This window comes from Artemia franciscana, chromosome 9, assembly GCF_032884065.1.
Source record: "Artemia franciscana chromosome 9, ASM3288406v1, whole genome shotgun sequence".
Taxonomy (NCBI): domain Eukaryota; kingdom Metazoa; phylum Arthropoda; class Branchiopoda; order Anostraca; family Artemiidae; genus Artemia; species Artemia franciscana.
The window spans coordinates 33,621,622-33,642,331 of record NC_088871.1 but is presented as its reverse complement, the minus strand read 5'-3'; the positions used below and the strand labels follow the sequence as shown (position 1 = coordinate 33,642,331).

The 20,710-nt window shown below is 33.7% G+C and overlaps 1 protein-coding gene across 3 annotated transcripts in view; it reads left to right on the top strand.

Annotated features, from left to right (window-relative positions):
* Positions 1 to 20,710, top strand: part of LOC136031305 (protein nervous wreck-like) — a 121,987-nt gene that overhangs the window by 22,372 nt on the left and 78,905 nt on the right. For all 3 annotated transcript variants that reach the window (XM_065710759.1, XM_065710761.1, XM_065710760.1), the window contains exons 4-6: positions 3,828 to 3,972; positions 6,375 to 6,575; positions 13,281 to 13,409. In XM_065710759.1, coding sequence (XP_065566831.1) covers positions 3,828 to 3,972; positions 6,375 to 6,575; positions 13,281 to 13,409 — 475 coding nt within the window. The remainder of the gene's footprint in view (positions 1 to 3,827; positions 3,973 to 6,374; positions 6,576 to 13,280; positions 13,410 to 20,710) is intronic.

The window sequence follows — 20,710 nt, the reverse complement described above, 5'->3', positions numbered from 1 at the left end:
TTCAAGGAATCTTAAAGAACATCACGCCATCATATTCAGTGTGGAATTTTGCTATTTTGCCAGAAAACAGGTCAAGGATGTGATTTTTTTTAGAGGTGATCGTATTGAAATAATGACCCTAAAAGATAGGGAGAGGGTGCATTCGAACTGAAATTAAAAGTTCTAGTGTCCTTTTTAAGTGATCAAAAACATCGGTGGGCAACTGGTCCCCCTCCCATGCCCTTTTTTCCCCAAAGTTATCTGATAAAATTTTGGGATAGCCATTTTGTTCAGTGTAGTTGAAAGAGCAAATGACTATGTCTTTTGGTATAACATGAACCCCATAGTTAGTAGGGAGAGGCCAGTAAGTTATGAAATTCACCCGTTGTTTTACGCATACTTTTTGTTATTGGGAAGCATACAGACATTTTCAGTGGTGGGGGTTTGTGTTTGGGGTGGATATCTATAGGGAAAATCTTCCTTGAGTAGGATAATCTCTAGGGTAGTTGGGGGGAATTTTCCAGTTGGAATTTTACGCGAGGCGATCTGACATAATTACTGTACGAACTTGTTTATAATTGCCTTACTTTCTCTCTGCCAAATTCTACATGTAGAGATGTTCCGGGGGATTATCCAGGGGCTATTTTCTGCGAGTTTTGATTTCCGGAAAATAATTTACACAAAAGGGGACATTTCTGGAGTTCTCAAGAAACTGATTAGGGATGAAAGTCTTATTCAAATGAAAGGATGCTAAGGAGAATTTTTCAGGCTGAATCGTCCAAAATAACAATTTTATGGGGAGGGGAATTTTCAGTGAGGATGGAACTGTCTGGAGATAATTTGACAGGAGAGGTGGGTGCCTTTTACGTTGGATGAAATTTCGAAGGAGTTTCTGTGGGAGTCGGGGGTATATTTTATGGAGGGTGAGCCAGATTTACCGGCATTATTTGAAATGGATCAGAAACTAAATTAAAAAACACAAGTTTTATAATTGAAAGTAAGGAGCAACACTAAAACTCAAAATGAATAAAAATTATTCTATATAAGATGGGCTGTCCCCTCCTCAATGCTTTCCTCTTTACGCTTAAGTTTACTGTTTGTCCCAATTTTTTAAGAACGGCGGCTGAAACACGGGAGCCGTTCAATTAGAATAGGAAGCTTTTTTAAAAGTGCTAACAGGCTTAGCGTACAGAGCACGGTATTCACAAAGAGATACAATAAGAATGATTTTATATTGTACTGTAGGAGATGTGACCCTGAATTTGCACACCAAGATTTATATATAGTGAGTTCAGATGATCTGTCGCCATTAATTGTTCTCAACAGCTACGTATATGTTGAAAAGAAATCAAAAGAGGAGAAAAAAGCCGTAAGAATAGCCACAACATCAGAAAACGAAATATGATAGTACATGAATACCACAGCTTTTAGTTGTTAAATTCTACACTCTCTTCTGGTTTTGAATAATAGTTTTCCCACTGCTTTCAATAAAGTTGTTTGTGTGTACAGTGTAGAACGCCTATGGTAGGCCAAGAGGATAAAAGTATTCTGTATTCTTTGCTGTTTGAAAGATGCAAAGCCAATGATATGTCTTTACGGTCGACTGACTGCTATTAAACAATGATAAGTGAATTGTTAAAACTATAAATTTTTCAAAGAAACCTGATAGTATACAATATGATTTGTGTTTGGACATGTAAGAAGCCATATTAAATACCCAAATTATTTGATGTGGGTTTATGGTGCCAGTTCTAGTAGAACACTACCTTCGGGAGGGATTTACCAGTAAGTTTCAAATTGATTTAACTAGAATAATTTAATATTCTCAGCTAATGGCTTGGCAAAGGTGCACTATAAATGTCCACTCCCCGTTCGTACAATACTCTTGAGTGTCAGACAAGTCAAATACAGTGATACCATGAGATTTTGGGAACATTGTATTGGTTCTATCATTTTGAAGTAGCTTTGAATCTTGATCTAGGGATTGCAGTATCAAATCATACAGTGTCCTGTAGGAATTATCACATAATAAATTGTTGAGTGGGATTCTATTTACTTTTCATCGAGAGATGAACATTTCAAATTTGTGTGAACAACTTGTCAACGATCCTATAGCACTAGTGCTTTTTTACAAATGAAAATGCCAGTTTTCAAGGATTTTACAATTGATAAGTGAAGATTTGGTGAAGGTACGTGAACCCGTGGCAATATGTCACTGATAAGTGATTGTATGAGGAACAAGTAGATTGATATTATCTCCTCTACCTCTCAGTTTTACCACTGCCAAAGCAACAGTACTCAGAACCTATTGCTTTTGTACATGAAGAATTGCCAAGACGAGAGAGACTGTTACATCGCGTGATGCAGTTAGTTCCTTTCATAAAATGCAATTCGATGGAGCGAGCGTTAATTTTATGTCCGCATTAATATTCGGTGGTAGCCATTGGGGTATATTAAATATCCTGTGATTTGTTTTCCCAACTAAATGTAATTCACTAGTTATCGCCTCTTTAAGTGCATGTGTAGTGTAAGTGTCTGTCTTACATTCATCTCCATTGGGACAGCCCTCAATTCCTTGTATGACTTTGATGTCATCAACATGAAATGTATATAGCTCGTATAATTTGAGAGATTGTTACTAGCGCTCATCAATGTTTCATTTATGCAAAACGTGATTGTCGAAATACATTATGCAATCCACAATTTTCATAGGATGTTCCATTAGATAAATTTGGCATTTTATTGTGAGATTCCTTAACTACCACATTCAAATCTATAAATATGAAAGAGATTTCCACGAAATAGTCCTCATTGGAATAAATTTGAAAATTCATGTTTACAGAGATCGGTTGTTTTGGGTAGAATTGTTCATGGTAACCAGGTTTTGCACTCACATAAACATTTCCACAATTGAATAGATTTAAAGATGAAGTGATTGATGGATGGAAGTCCTTGTGTGGTAGATATGCCATTTCAGCCTTGGAAAAGAAATACTTTTTTGATCCAAGAATTTTCTTTCTTGTTTTCTTCTTCTTCTTTGACAAGAGTGAGGTCTTTTGTTTCTGACGTGAGTAGAGACTGATGAGTCATACAATGTTTTTCGATCTTTTTAAACCTTTTCCATTTTGTTGAGATTTCAATCGCTCACCATTGGATCTTGCACTGGATCTGGGATTTACCGAAACAGTGTTTTTAAAATTCTTGCCAGAGCCGCTATCGTGTAGTGTAGAGGATGCAAAATCCGCGGCAGCCTGTTCAAAAAATCTTTTAGCCAAGGGTAGGCAGAGAAAAACAACTTAGTAAACTAACTACAAATACCATTGCCCAAAATTTATGAACGACCTTTGTAATAGTGAATTCCATAATCTATTTGTCTTGGACAAAAAGTAGCAACACAGCAATCGATATCAGAACGAACAAGTGCCATTTTTCTATAAGAAATCTTGCTATTGAAGAGGTCGAAGATGACATGTAATTACGGCCAAACCTTTATTATTGCTAAGGAATCACCTAATTCAGTTCTTAATACTAATGGCAGAGGTCCAAATAGGAGGTGTTTACAGGGACATAATGAAGATGGTTTGTATTACAATAATGAATGTGATCTTGACTGGCTTTTCGTTGAAGAAAACGTCTATGATAGCATAGAGAGTGTAAGATTAAGAGGGTGGTAGCCCCCTCATATGCCGGAGAATCTGTGTTTCTCTTTTGTTTTAATATAGTTCTTAATTTAAACTTAAAGGAAAAACTTGTTCTTTAAGTTCATTTTGTAAACAAGCTGGATACAACACCAAGAAATGAGTGCTAAATATACTACCTTCCATTATTTAACTTAAAGACTTTTTCAGCACAGTTTGGCAGATTTGGAGAAGTTTGCTCGACGAGACAGAAAAAATTGCTAAGGCTCGCTTAGCTGCGTGTGAAGTTTTCCAACAGCAAATCTCAGAAGATGCGAAAAACTTGCGGCTGTCCAAGACCCAGAATTGTAAAAAGGCAAGTTTCATTTATTGCCTAAAATATAAATTTAGTCCCAAAGATTTTTTTTTATCGTTTTGGTACAAGTACAAGAATATTAACACATAGCTCTTTAGATGTAATAGTCATATCTCTTTTGATTTTGATGCTTTGATTTTATTTATTTATTCATTTATTTCAGTTTTTGTATTTTTATTAAATTTTTAATTTTTTTTTTGTGGGTGTAAAGGCTCCTATTTTCAAAGGCAACTTCAGCTGGTTTCAAATGTTTGGCAACTATCTTATCCTGAATACACATATGAATAAAGTTCAACAAGAATCGAGTGTTGTTCGACAGCCTGGCGTTGGCAACAGTGTTGCCAATGCGCCACAATTGTACTGTTTTGGGATATTTCAGAGGTCCTGGTGTAGTTATGTACAATTGTACCACTTTTTAAAAATTAAGTGTTCCTGCCGTCTGCCAAATCGTAGTTGCGGCAATAGCTCCAGTATAGCAAAAGAGGGACTAGGGCCCATAGCAACCAAGTTTAAAAGATTATTATGTAAAACAACAGTCTGATGGAAAGACATTTGAGGAATGCTACAACATCTACTTTGAACAAGGAAAACCACTATTTTCTTGCATATGAACCACTGATGTATCTTTTTTCTTTTCTTTTGTTTTACCCAGGTGTGAACGTATCAAACTAGTCGCCGTAGAAGGTTCCAAGAGGGGTTATTCGAGAGGAAGTTCACATATTTTGGGCTTTTTTAAGTAACAAAAGAGATCGTGCCGCAGCAAAGTGATGATTTCTTAGATTTCTGCCACCTAACACCAAGAAAATAAAAATTCTAAGATATATAATCCATTTGTCTTGGTCTAAAATCCTAAATAGGGGTTTTGAGCCCTGCCTAGCTTCAGTGCCGCCTTTTCTGCCATGTCGTTTCACAAAACATAAAATTTTGCTCAAAGAGGGCAGAAACGTAAAAGAACGAGAATTCTATGCTAATCAATTAATTTTTATAGCTTAATACCCTAAATGGAAGACTTATTAGCCCCCTAGGTTGAAAAACTACAGGAAAGTGGCGTTTACAGTCACATTGTGTTGCTAAACCACAATTTCTGCCCACAAAGGGTCAAAATGCCGTGAAATATACATTAAAAAAGCCAATCGATTTTTGAAGGTTTAAAACTCTAAACAGGAGACTTTTAGCCCCCCTTCCATATTGAAAAACAAGAAATTTTTTGTTTGTCTGTTTACTTTTCTTTATTGTAGCCTGTTACCCTTGATTTGACACAGGAAAACTCATTACTAAGGCTGTTTTTGCTCTATTTTGATTAATCTAAACCGAACTGAAGAGTGAAATTGAAACTTCAATCGAATAAAAATTACTATTTTGCTGATTTTGTAAGTAAATCTACAAAATTAGCTCACATAAGCTAAATCGTAACATTTTCAAATTCCTTGGATTTTAAAAAACTAGCACTTCACTGAAAACAGAAAAGAACGAGTCTAGTAGCAAAATAGATAGGCTTGATAAATTTCTGCTATAAGTAAATTTACTCATATCCTTCCGAGGAGCTTTCTCTCTAGGTGGTACTGTTGGTACTCTAGGTGGTACTCTAGCTGGCCTGCTAGATTAAATGACATACTTGTCGCACTATTGTCATTGTCACACTAGTTAGGGTAAATTATCTTAGATATGGTTTTATACGTGTTATATATTTGTTTAGAATCGTCACTCTTGATGGAAGCCATTTGTCAAGTTTTTGAAACGAAGATTCACCATAATGAGGCAAACTGAATGAAGAAGGTTCAATTACCTGATTCCGCGAATAATGCTAACAGAATGTAGTGACAAAAGTTAATTTCCCAAGATAAATTATTTAGGATTTAGGTTATTGAATATCAATTAATTGTTTTGAACATCAATTTGTATTAGAAGCTAAAACCATTGAACGTAAAAAGAATATTTCATACTTTAACCAATGCTTGAGTAAAATACGCTGTATCCAAAACATTTGTTTCACAAGAACATTGACACAATGAAAATAGAACAAAGCATGGCATGCAGAATTAAAAAAAAGAGAGAATAAGAAATAAATATTAGTCTTAATAACACCTAAATCCACAGTCCCTGAAGGGACTGATAATCAACACAGATTAAGTAGAAAATGCTTTTGTAGTTTCCTGGATGATGGTGATAAAATAATTTGAGTCTTCCTGACAATCAGTTTGTTTTTGTCATTTAGAGCACGGTTTAAAACCCTTTTGGGCTGTTTAGTTACTATGGCTATTAAAATTAGTAGCACTTAGTGATTGGTTAAGCAACCCTTTTGCAATTCTCTTGTAGATTGTTTCATACCAATTGAGAGTCTTTCCTCACCCCTGTCGATACTTTTGTTTAAGCTGTATATGTGATTTCTCTATTGGTTTCAGCATGTAGAGTACTTAAAGGTTGTTCAACTAGAGGTACAAGAGCAAGTCCATCAGTTAGAACGAGCTAAAAAGTCGTATTTAGAAGAGGAGCAAGAAGCCCATGGCATAAGAGATAAAGTTAAAGAAGCAGAAGAAAAGCTCAAAAAGAAAAAGGGAGGACTTTTTTCATCTGTCTCCTCCCTTCAGAAGAGTAGCCAAAAAGTAAGTTTTAAACATTACATATTTATTCCTCAATTAAAGACCTTCCTATTCCATATAGGTCAACACGCTATGTATCATCAAATAAATAAATTTAGTAAAAAAATTGATTTAACCCCTATGTCCAAGTTTATCTCACTGTGTTTTCTAATGAAATCATACGAAGTACTAAATGTGAACTATACCAATAACCAAAGGAAAAAGATAATATGGGTGATGAAGAAATAGAAACAATACAGAATACTAAGCAAAAGCTTAAAGTTTAATTAAAGCTTAACGAAAAAGATCTCTAGGGAAGAAACGAAAAAAAAATATTCATTTTATTTTAGTTTTAAGAGTTTTGGATTATAACTTTGTTTAAATTTGATTAGAAGTAGATATCAAACAGTTCGTGGTAGCGAACTGTAGTAAGGAGCGACCCGGCTCAATAGTAAACAAAACTTTAAAAAACGGAATTTTGATACCAATAGTTACATCAAAAGAATCGCATTTTAATGCTGATTTTAAATATATAAGTTTCATCAAGTTTAGTCTTACCCATCAAAAGTTACCCATCAAATCACGGATGCGTGTTTATTTGTTTTTTTTTTGTTTTGTTTTTTTTTTCTTTTTCCCAGGGGTGATCGTATCGACCCAGTGGTCCTAGAATTTCGCGAGAGGGCTCATTCGAACGGAAATGAAAAGTTCTAGTGCCCTTTTTTAGTGGCCAAAAAAATCGGAGGGCACCTAGGCCCCCTTCCACGCTCATTTTTTTCCCAAAGTAGTCGGATCAAAATTCTGAGATAGCCATTTTATTCAACATAGTCGAAAAACCTTACAACTATGTCTTTGGGGACGACTTACTCCCCCCCCAGTCCCCGTGGGAGGGGCTGCAAGTTGCAAATTTTGACCAGTGTGCATATATTAATGGTTATTGGGAAATGTAGAGACGTTTTCAGGGGGATTTTTTGGTTGGGAGGTAGGGGGTTGAGAAGAGGGGGCTATGTGGGGGAAATTTTCCATGGGGGAAGAAGATTTCCATAAAGGGGGCGCAGAATTTTCTAGCATTATTTAAAAAAACAATCAGAAAATAAATATGAAAAAGTTTTTTCAACTGGAAGTATGGAGTAGCATTAAAACTTAAAACGAACAGAAAATATTACGCATATAAGGGGTTCACCTCTTCCTAATACCTCACTCTTTACGCTAAAGGATTTTTAGTAATTTCAACTATTTATTCTACGGCCTTTGTGATTCAGGGGACGAAATTTAAGCTTTAATGCAAAGAGCTATTGACGAGGTATTGGCGAGTTGGCGAACCTTCTCATTGACGTAATAAAAACATACGCACATAGAAGTTTGTTACGTAAGCTAATTCGTAAGTTACGTATATCTTTTACTAATGAAAACGTTCGTAAAAACTAAAAGTTCTAGTTGCCTTTTTAAGTACCCAAAAAATTGGAGAGCAACTGGGCCTCCTTCCCCTCCTTTTGTCACAAAATCATTCGATCAAAACTATGGGAAAGCCATTTAGCCCAATAGATAAATATGCAAATTTCGCTTTAATTATTCATCTGCGGAGAGCCGAAATCAAAACATGGATTAACTAAAAAACGTTCAGAAACTAAATAAAAAAAAACAAGTTGTTTTAAATGAAAGTAAGGAGCGACATTAAAACTTAAAACGAACAGAAATTACCCCGTATATGAAAGGGGCTGCTCCTTCTTCAACACCCTGCTCTTTACCCTAATGTTTTTATTGTTTTAAAAAGTAGAGTTGAGAGAAAGAGCCAAACTTTAGTGCAAAGAGCATGGCGTTGAAGTCCCCTTTCATATACGGGGTAATTTCTGTTCGTTTTAAGTTTTAATGTCGCTCCTTACTTTCATTTAAAAAAACTTTTTTATTTAGTCATACTCAAGATCCATTCGTTTTATGCCGAAGAAAGATCTTGCAGCGTTATGAGACTGTGATGTTTGGTCATTTTTGTGAATAGTGTTTTGGTTATGGCAATGGGAATTATGGATAAAAAAATGAAGGAGATGAATTGCTTTGACCCATTCAAAGACTGAACACAAAACCTTGCAATTGAATGGGAAAATGAAATTATATTACATGTTTGTTTAGCATGATTGTACATAGTATGGAAATTGAGTTTAAAAAGTTGTATGCCACATTCCGATGTAATAGATTTTGAATCTACATGCACACACACGCACATACACACACACACACACACACACACACACACACACATATATATATATATATATATATATATATATATATATATATATATATATATATATATATATATATATATATATATATATATATATATATATATATATATATATATATATACAAATGTAACAATATATATGTATATATATATATATATATATATATATATATATATATATATATATATATATATATATATATATATATATATATATATATATATATATATATATATATATATATATATATATATATATATATATATATATATATATATATATATATATATATAGGCTATGTATGTATATATTTATGGATTCAAGTGTTTATTACCCATTCATTGACTCGTAGTTAAATTATTCAATTCAAAAAAATCGATACTTCCTGTGAATGATCCTTGAACCAGGAGAATACGAACTAGAACTTGACTTTGTGAGAAAAAAAATCACATTTCATAAATAATTCTATGTATTTAAACTGTTTAAAAAAATATTTGCCCAATATCTTTTAAGGTATATTATACGTGCAATAATTTATTTTATAAGAGGAATACAATAGGAAATAGTATGGTACGTTACTGGGGATCAGCACCACTTCAGACACTTCCTTAAGAAGTAATCATTGTAAATTACGAGTTGTGCTGGAAGAACTTGAAAATATGGTAGCTTTACTTTTCATTCCGTCTTAGCTCTTCAAGGTTTCTTCAGCATTTAGTGAAAACTTTGACATGCTCTCACAAAAAAGCCCTATTACAAAAAAAGTGTCTTTCGTTTTCACCCTTGATAACAAAGGATCGACAATAGTATTTCATGTACGATATTCCAAGACCCAAGCCCTAATCCCAGTGAAGTTAAATACTAAAATATATTACTTGAATTTTACACAAACAGTTTCTAGATTGCACCAACCTTGGTATTTAAGAATTTATTTGGTTTTTGATTAAAATTGAAAATTTTTACAATTACCATTTTAAGGCTAATCTATAAATATGGAAGTCCGTAATTTTACTGATGACAGCAATAAAACTTATTTGCTTATGTTTCACCAAGTATTTTACTATAGGCGAAAACTATGTCAATAGAAAATGAAAAAAAGTTGAATACATCAAATACAAAAATCCATGGTAGGTAAAGAGTGAATTTAAAACTTGAAACGAACAGAAAAATGTTTTAAGTAAGGTGTCAAATCAAGAACGCGCACAATTCCTTATGAATAAAGAAATGAATCCTCAAAAGGAACTTAAAATTGTAGTAACCAAACTTTAAAGCAATGTACATTACCACGAGTAATATAAGTCTCATTTTCACTTCTGAAACGAAATCACATTCCATAAAGTCTAAGTTTTGTCATTGTGATGTTAAATATATATATATATATATATATATATATATATATATATATATATATATATATAATATATAAATATATATATATATATATATATATATATATATATATATATATATATATTATAGGTATTTTAGTTAATATAAAATATATCATTATTATTAAATTTAAAATTATCTAATATACAATATATACAACAAAACATATAATAACTTACAATACAAGCAACAAAATACCATATGCAACAAAAATCTACAATGAAATATACAATTATTTATAATGAAAAGAGAAATCACCAGTGCAACAGCACAAAAATATAAAAAAAAAGAAAAAAGAGAAGACAGAAGGAGAAAAGGAAGACTGTTTTCCTACATTAGTGATTAATATAGATCAGCACTTGAATGAGGCCTTAACCCTACTTATCCATACAATCACATAGGTCAAACAGCATAGCCATACACAACCAACCATAAAGAATAACCCATGGACAGGCAGTCTTGTCGTAAGTAAGTATAAGTAGTCATTTACCAAACATTAAAAAAAAAGACAAATAATTCAGAGGCAACAACCCAACACAAGGGCTCATCAGGAGAAAACACTTGCCTATAGGGTTTCGGCACTTTAAATTTTCTACCCAGGCAAGTGGCGTGCCTACCATAAATTCCCTATGGTATCCCCTTGTAACACCAAAACAAGCTTATCCTACCTTAGTTAAGTTACTAATTCACAATCTATATTAAAACTAAATAATTATTCATAGTTTTTCACTATGTCAAAATTTCTCTATTAATGTAATGTGACCTGGATAAAAATCAAGGAAATGAATGTAAAATAAGACCATTTGAAACGACAATATAAGCAAAATCCTTTAGAAATCCACTGTCAAAAATTAGGGACACGCCAAACTCAGTAACAAGGAAAATCAAAATTAACCAAAGATTTCGCTAAATATTTCAAGATATTTCTTTTGGTATTTATTTAAAAGTTCGTTATAATGAAAATTAAATTTTTTAAATTGCCAAGTTAATCTATTTTGAGAAAAACCTCTTAAAATCAATTTTTGGCTTAAAATTTTACATCTATTTTTAAAATCAATATAATTGCTACAAATCCTTGCATATCTAAGTAACTGTGAGAAAAATGCCGAATATGTGATGTTTGAGTGTATATTACTTTCAGGGAACGGGAAATTAATCACTTTAAAATCGAAATCATCCGTTTTATTATATATTTTAAAAATTAATTTATTATTATCAGAAATATTAATATTCAAATCTAATAATGATCTTCTAGACCAGTGCCATGACTAAGTTCAAGAGTAAGCTCTGATGGATATATATTTTTTGGAATATCAATGAATTCCATACAATTTAAAACCAAAATATCATCTAAACATCTTTTATTATTTGACAAAACATGTTTTAAATTATTTGGATTATTCTTATCCATCATATATTTATATTCGAGTTGACTTAAAAACAAGTCAGCTATAAATGGGCTGGCATTCCCCCCCCCCCCATGGGAATTACCACGATTTGCTTGTACAAATTACCATTAAATCTTATATAAGTATTATATAAAACAAATTCTAATAAATCAAAAATCATATCTAAGCTGTAACATCTCGAGTTAACTGTAGTTTTAAAGCAGTTTGTCCATATATATCCATATAATAGATAGTATAGTCAATCTATTTTTATTAGTCTCAAATTTAATATGTTTTTATTATTGGTCTCTTTATTTTAAACCAATTTTTTTTTCAAATATAATTAAAATAAATTGGCTAAATCAAACTCTTAATTAAAGCTTCTGACTGAGTTTTCAGCATAGCGCGAATGGCGCTCTAGCCTTTTAGAGGTTGAAGGACCAGAGACGTCACACTTGTCTGTGGTAAAATTCGTCTACGTAAAATGCTAGTTACAACAGATTTTAGTTTTACAGTTTCAATAAAACCTTATTTTCGTTATCGTTTTTCTCTCCTATCAAAATAAAATCAAAGGCCTTCTATGATTGCCCATTGCAAGCTCTAGGGCAATTTTGTAATGTAGACGTTCAAAATTAAAACACACTAAACGCATATTTTAGGAAATGGCGGACAGAGTGATAGCTTGTGTAAATAAGTCATTCAATGATTTACGAACTCCATGATATATGGACAATGCGGAGGCTCCTCAGGGCTTTCCCCATTATGTTGGCCCAACTTTATTCAGGAAGGTGCGCCCCATCAAGCGATGAGAAAATTCATGAAAATATATGATTCGGGCTGTACATTTGACCATTAAGGTCGTACGATCATTCGGCTAATAGTTAGGGATGGTCCTTTATAATTATAAGCAAATAAGATCGTAGCAAGGCTAACAAAAATAACGTCGGCGTTCCCAACATCGAAATTTTTCAAAAAGCTAGAATGCTATTTGCACGCCGAAGAAAATTATATTTGAAGCATGTTTACCTTTCAATTACAAAATTAAAAATTAAGCACAGCTCAAACTTCCATAAATGCTTTTCCTCGATATTTGTGCATTCTAAAAAATTATTTTCTTTCTTGCTTAATAGTTTATAGATTCCATCAAATGTATCAATCAAATTTTTAACTAAGCAAGGTCTTAGTTGTTACTGAAGCCCATTTGATAATGTAGCTTTTTCGGGGACCAACTATATAGACCAACTATTCTTATTTATTGTAATTTATCATCCTTTAGAGTTATATTTCAACTGTCACTGTAAGAAACTACTAGGTCTTATTTCTTGGTTCATAGTATTTTCTGCTTATTTTAGGTTTATTATTTTTTTTTTAATGTGGTTATACTGACTTAAATAAAATAAACCTCAGAAATTGCCAAACCTTTGATACACACTGTATACCATTTATCCTTGTCAGATATAAATCGTAGCACTAAAGATCGAAGAAAAGTTGCATAAAAGAAGCCCAACTGTAAAAAAAAAAAGTAAAAAAAAAAAAAAAAAAAAAAAAAAAAAAAAAAAAAAAAAAAAAAAAAAAAAGACAGATCTCGTTGTCACTTGGAAAAATCCATATGAATCGATTATGCCGGCTAAATGATAGTGCTATATTATATTAAATGAAAGCCAAGTTATTTTTAAACTAAGTGAAGTAATATTTATGTTCATTTTAATTTGAAGCTCGGGAGTAGAAAGAACTTATGTGACGAGAAGTCGGCATCTGCGAGGAATGAATACATTTTGGCGCTAGCTGCGTCAAACGCTCATCAAGATCGATATTTTAACACTGACTTGAAAGAAGCTTTGCAGGTAATTTTTTTTCTGTTTTGTACTAAATTTTTCTGGGTCGATTTCAGTAAAGCGGAAATTAAATTCCAGCCTTTTGGGGTTTTCGAAGTGGTAATTGTCACATTCTTATTTGTAGTATTTTCAATATTTTTTTTTTAGTTTGACGAGGCTATTCATTCTAATGTGTTCATTTTATCTTCCATTCTTGATTTCTAGTAATTACTGTTGTTTTGAAGTTTGAATAGGCTAAATTATATTTGGGAAAAATTATATTTTTTTAAAAAAGCGCAAATGACACTCCAATCTACTGTGGTTTTTCTGGTGGTTACTGTCACGTCCTTATTTTTGGCAACTTTGTATAACTAAACAACAAGAATTATTTTTCTACCAATATAATATTGATTATTTTACTTTAGGCTGAATAAAATTCTTAACCAATCTTCAGCAAAAGAATAATTACAAATGTTAAAATAAGAAACGCAGTTATTGGAGAAATAAACCTTTTGCGGTAACAAACGTGGAACAACTCGGCTTATAGTAATCAAATTTCAAAAAAATCGTGTTTTAATAACAATAGACACTTCAAAAGATTCGTTTTTATACAAATTTCAAACATGTAAAATGTATCAAGTGTACTGCAACTCATCAAATGCTGAGAAAACTTGGCTGATTTAAAAAAAGGAGTGAACATACCCAAAGTGTCAGATGATTCATATGAAAATCGCTCTATTAGATTCAGCATATCAGAGAACCCTTACTGTACAGTTCTGAAGCTCCTATCTACAAAGTGTGAAATTTTGTAATTTTTTGGCACAAGAAAGATGATCGATGTGTGCATTATTATTATTTTTCCCAGAGGTAATTGCACCGAATCAGTGGTCCTAAAGCATCAGAAGGGAGCTCATTTTAATGGAAAACAAAAACTTCTAGTGCCCTTTTTAAGCGACGAAAAAGAATGGAGGATTAGCCCTTCTTCCACGCCGATATTTCGGGGTACTTTTTTGAGGGGAAATGCTTGGGTAGGATTTTCTACGGCAAGAATTTTCCGCTGGGAAGCAAGTTCTCGTTGGGAATTTTCCGGGGGAAGTTTTTTGGGGAAATTTTCCCCTGGAAATTTTACACGGGGACGAGATTTCCTGTTATAATTTGAAAAGCGGTCGGAAATCAAATTGATTTTTTTTTCAACTGGAAGCAAGGAACAACATTAAAACAAAAATCAAACAGAAATTATTCTGCATGTAAGGGGGACAATCCTTTCTTCAATTCTCGCTCTTTTCGCTAAAGTTTGGTTTCTTGTCCTGATCCCTGAGGAAAAACTACTCAAACACAAGTGCTGTGGATTTTGAATGAGAAGTATTTTACAGAACTTTAAGGGTTAAAAATTTTTTCAGACACTAAAGTTTGGCTTTTTGTCCTGATTCTTTAGGAAAGACTACTCAAGCACAAGACCGTTGATTCTGAATGAGAAGTTTAAGAACTTTCTAAAAGTCTTAAGAACTTTCAAACTTTAGCGTAAAGAGTGAGGGTTGAGGAAGGGGCAGCCCCTTTTATATACAGAATAATTTTTGTTCTTTTTGAGTTTTAACACTCCTCCTTACTTTCAGTTGAAAAACTTGTTTTTATATATTTATTATAAATAAAAGAATTGTGTTGTAGAAGTTGAAATGGAACGAGTATGTTGAAGAAGTAACAAACCTTCTTTGTGTCTCCAATCACAAAGGATAATCATAATTGGATCCAATTGCAAGGATGTAGCAAGGATGTGGTAAACTTTATCTGAGATCTGTAGCCTCTGTGATAGTTATGTTGAGAAATAACCAAAAAGTCAGAATTACTGAAATTCCCTTGTACTCAGACGTATAAAATGCTTAAACCCAAAGAGACTTCCTTCTAAAATGCTAATGACTGACCTAAGCCTCTCAAAACTCATTCTCTTTGTCAGTTTTACCCTTCACTTTCAACTGGATCAGAGTACTTCCATGAAAAGATTGAATGAGAAGGATACAACTCTGTAGATCATCATTCCTATGCCCCACTGGAACAAAGTACTTGCCCTGAAGGTTTCAAGCCGATCAAAGGTCTGTCCATCTTTTCCCTGACTATTTGGTGGCGAGGGATGGTGATTGCAGGGCAACAGACCTCAATTTGCATTCAATGATACATGCTGATTATCCTTGCAAGACTCCAGTCCAAACATTTTACAATACGCATATCTTCCTGCTATAAACCTGAGGAGAGTTTGGATGTGTCTTAAACTCACTTTGGCACCTCGTTCTTTAGTATTAGTAAATCCCTGCAGGGATTTACTAATAATAAATCCGATTTACTAAGAGATTTACTTTCAAGCAAGGTGTAATTTGTCTAGCATTCTGCTTAAAAACTAACGGTTGTGCGGGGTATTAAAGGGTGTTAAAGGGAACACTGGCTTGCTTTGTTTTTGTTTTCTTTTTCAACCTTACGGGTTCAAAATCTTTGCATGATTCGAATTCGAAATGGGATGTGCCGATCGAGTCGAATTGCAGCTTTTATATAGCTTATTTTTGCACCGATTAAGAACTTAAATTGTTTGTGTGTCTGTCAACGTGTAATATAAAGTCTAGCATTACCTTGTTCTTAGGCTGAATCAGAGATTGCCTAGTTTTGCATAAAACTAGGAACTAGTTGCTTTTGTCCTTAGCACTAAGCTCGTTTTTGAGCCGTGTAACTGAAACTCTGCAGCTTGGACTTTAAAACTTGGACTTTAAAACTTGGACTCTATACCTTGGATTTGAAGTAGTTGGTCTGATGCTTGGTCTAGCTCCTTATGCAATGAATCAGGGCTTAGATAAATGTTGTTGCATGGACCCGGGACTGGGCTAATTTTTCACAGAGTCAAGACTTTGCACATTTTTGCTCCGAGTCAGTATGTGGCTTGGACTTGGCTCAATTTTGCACTGCAGCTGAGTCTTGAATGATTATGTTTTAAACAAGATTCAACATCTTGACCTTTGCTTGAAATGAAAATCAAAGCTCAGGGGAGGGCTCGTGTGCTTCCAATCGTTAATATCTTAATTCATGCATATGTGACGTTTTTTTATATGCATCTGTCAAAATCTTTATTCAGTAGCCTATTATGGAAGATGGAAAGCGTACCAGGGCGATAAGGGTATTGAGTGGGGGTTGCCCTTCAATGACTTTCGAATCTTAAAAAGGGAAGTAAGACTTTTGCTACCCAACCGAATGAGTCTTTGTCCAAGTTCTACGACCACCCCTAGGAAGTGGCTTAGAGAAAAAAAAAAAAACAGAGAGAAACACGGAATGCACATTGTTGTTTACTTAATTCAACTCTATCGCTTTGTATCTGATAAGGTGGATTGTCACCTTAATTTTATTCTCATCCTTAGGAGAGTACTGGAAGGATCGAATCCTTGGGATATGAACATTTAAACGATGCCATTTTCTGTAACCATTGTGCGTAATTTGGTTCATAACGTTGAATTACGTCTGAATGAAGTACGTCTCTTAGCTCTATGACTACCTACGTTAGTTCTACTGCCCTAGGAATGACGCTTGGACGGATAATAGATAGACATTCTATTAGCAAATGAACTAACATCATTTTTATACAATCCTAATAAGGGGAGGGGGGGGGGGTAAATGCCAGAATTGCCTCTCACTTAATTGGACTATATTTCTTGGCTTTTTTTACAATTAGCCATGACTTGACTCTTGGGTGACTAGGTGAAACTTTTTTTTTCCATTTTTTTCGGTGTATAAAGGATCCTTCTACCTAATAACTTGTGTGTAGAAGTTTCATGCTTTCAAGACAAGTTAGCTGTACTTTTTGAACGAACGAATAGGGGGGGGGGGTAAAGGTCTTTACATTGAATCCCCTTGCCCTCCCAAATTGCTTCGCGGAAGTTTTACCTAGGCCCCCTAATCGTCCCTAAACATCAACGGTGCTCTATTTGAAAGCCTTGGTGAATATGCTGTCTTTCGATTTACCTTACTACTTCACAGAGGGACTGACTCATATTTTCACATGGGCCAATAGTTCGAAAACTATTAGGTGGATTACAGATATATATTTTTTTGCTCTCTCATCTCCACCCTACAAACCCGAAACATAAAGGTCCTTCTCCTCCCCCTCGCCATAATAGTCTGGAACTTTCAGATCAATTCTCACCTGTTGTTCCCAAGATGTCACAGATATACCATTTTGATAATGGTAAGACATAGTTTTTCCGGCTTACCTCTACCCCCCCCCCAAAAAAAAATATCAAAATTTTACGTTCCCTTGGCCCTCAAACAACCTCTATATTTCAAACTTAAACCTATCCCCCTCGCTCCTGTTCCTAAGATAGTGCAGATACACTATTTTGACAAATTGGGTCTAGAAACCAAATTGTTAGACTCTTCCTCTCCACGGCCACTTCCAATTTCAAGGCATGAGGTGTACTAGAAACCCAACATTCCCTTAAAAATCACAATTTATCCTCAAAGTCTTACAGGCAATGCAGACATACTGTATGAACTTGGTTATATAGTTACCACTGAGATTACTAGCACTTTTGGGGTTGTTTTGCCTTCTGTTTGAAAATCAGGCAAACCTTCTAAGGCTCATAGCTTTTTCTGGGTAGGTTCAATCCAAAATACCGGTTCAGAATCACCATAAAGTTAATTATTTTGATGTATTTGCTTTTGTCAATACTTCGCCTAGTATTAGCAACAGTCACTCCTTAAGTGCAGTTTGTTACTACGAATTGTTCAACAATTTTTATTTGGATTAAAGAGAAAAAACCATTTCAGCTCCTCCCCCAAACACAAATTTGGAGTCTACTTGCCATTCCTCCTTAATTCACTAACACTACTTGGAAGTTTAAAATCCAACCCTTCCATCCCCTATCTTCCCTTCCCGTCATATTTCAACATTCCATTGCCCCTAACGAGTCACAATTCATAGCCCACTGTCTATTCTGTAAAAGTTCTAACTCAATCCTGATGTTTCAGAAATATCCCATTTTGATAACTTTGCAACGCATGGGATGTACTGATCTATCTCCCTGTTTAACTCTGCATAGATCTAAGTACCAAGGGGTGTTATGGTGCAAAAATGTTTTTGCAGATTGGAAGCGAGATTGTTAGCTCCTTCCAAACCCACAACACAAAATTTGAGTTTCACTCACCCCCCCCTCCATTTGTCTTCCCTAATAGTACTCGAAAGCTTTGAATTGCCCCCCTAACCATTTTAAAGCTGTTGAAGGGAACAATATTTTGACTATCTGAATTAACATACTGTGTTTCAATTTAGCTCTGTCCCTTCTAATAAAAACATTGGAGGTCCATATGACCTTATCTTTCTAATACTCCCAGAAAACATTAACTCTTCTACAAGCCATTCTTGAGATATTAGTAGTATGGGCGTAACAGGTACAGACTTTACACCTGAGGCTCTATTTGCATGTACCCTGAACCTCATTGCATATACCCTAAACCTAACTAGCACATTAGAGACAGTACACCTCATAACTATATTGTAGAAGGTACATCCCATTAGTGTATTACAGATGATACATGCTAATTATTCAGTAGTCCCATGAAAATTCTGTGAATGAGTTTTTCATTCGGGTTGAATGAAACCATTTTTAGTTTAAGTTTTGATAGGGATCCTACACTGAGTGAATACAAAGCGAGATTTTAAACGTATTTTGTAATACGAACCGAATTTTAATGAGTCAAACAGCGACAAGTCTGCTATCCATTTTTCTTATAACGTGCACACTTGGGTAAAGTAAACCGGCGAGCTTTTGTCCCCAATGAATCAGATATTGAAGGCATTTTTTAAAGGAAACTTATGGTCATCCATTTCCTCCCTCCAAGGACCCCCAATTCCCCTTCCATAATATTCCCCTCCCCCAAGTTTTGAACTTAGAATTATTTTTCGAACTTAGAAATATTTTTTTTATCTGATTTTTTTTTGTTTTTTTTTTTAAGTTAAAAAATTTTTCAACTTTTTCTTATGTCTTAAAATAATATTAAATATACTTATAACAAAAAAAATTTACTTGTGATATTTTCAAAATGCGAAATGAAGATGATATAGGTTGATAGTTTTGATTTTTACTATTAGAGAAATAGTGTTTATAGTGACATTTTTTTTTTACTTATTATTTTGCTTTTGAGCAGAAATTTTTACAGCTTTATTTTTAATGTCTTAAAATGACATTGTAACATATTCATATTATAAGTGAACATGGGATGCTGTTAATGTGGTGGATATAGACCATTAGAAATGATTTCTGTGCAAATTTTAGAGATTATTAGCAAATGGTTCTGTCAAGTTAATATTTATGGAGAGGGGCCATATGAAAATAGGTTGTTAAATTGGTAAAAATGTTAGACTTTAATCTAGGATCTGTTTCGCAACTGGTGTGCTCTTGGAAAATGTATGATGTTACAGGCTAGAAAGAAGCTTGAATTAAGGAATATACTATGAGAAACTATTAAATAAAGCAGTTTTGAGTACAATAAACTCGGCTAGTTGATAAATTCCGAGTATTTTGGTTACTGACTGAGCATCGAAAATTTAATAAAGGCACTTTTGAGTACAATAAACTCAGATAGTTGATAAATTCCGAGTGTTTTAGTTGCTGACTGAGCATTAAGAATTTAATGGAATAACTTTTGAGTACAACAAACTCAGCTAGTTGATAAATTCCGAATATTTCAGTTACCGACTGGATATACAAATATAATAAAAGCAGTTTAGAGTACAAAAAATTCAACTAATTGATAAATGTTGCGTGTTCTACTTGACTAAGTGCCAAAAATGTAATAAAAGCAATTTTGAGTACAAAAATCTTAGCCAGATGGTAATTCTGAGTTTTTTATTTATCGACTGGATACACTTTTCAGTACAACAAACTCAGGTACTTGATATATTCTGAAAGTTTCAGTTGATTATTGAACTACAAAAATTGAACTTAAGCACTTTTTTAGTACAACAAATTCAGCTAGTTGAAAAATTCCGTGTGTTTTACTTGCAAGCTGAGTTACAAAGATAAAATAAAAGTACTTTTGGCTAAAACAATCTCAGCTAGCTAGTAAATTCCAAGTCTTTTAGTTGCCGACTGGGCATCAAAAGTTTAATAAAACCATTTTTGAATACAGCAAACTCAGCTAGCTGGTATATTCCGAGTGTTTTAGTTGCTGATTAAGTAACAAAAATGTAATGAAAGCAATTTCGGGTACAACGTACTCAGGCACTAAATAAATTCAGTGCGTTTTTTGCTGGCTGAGTACCAAAAATTCAATAAAAGCACTTTTGAGTACAACAATCTCAG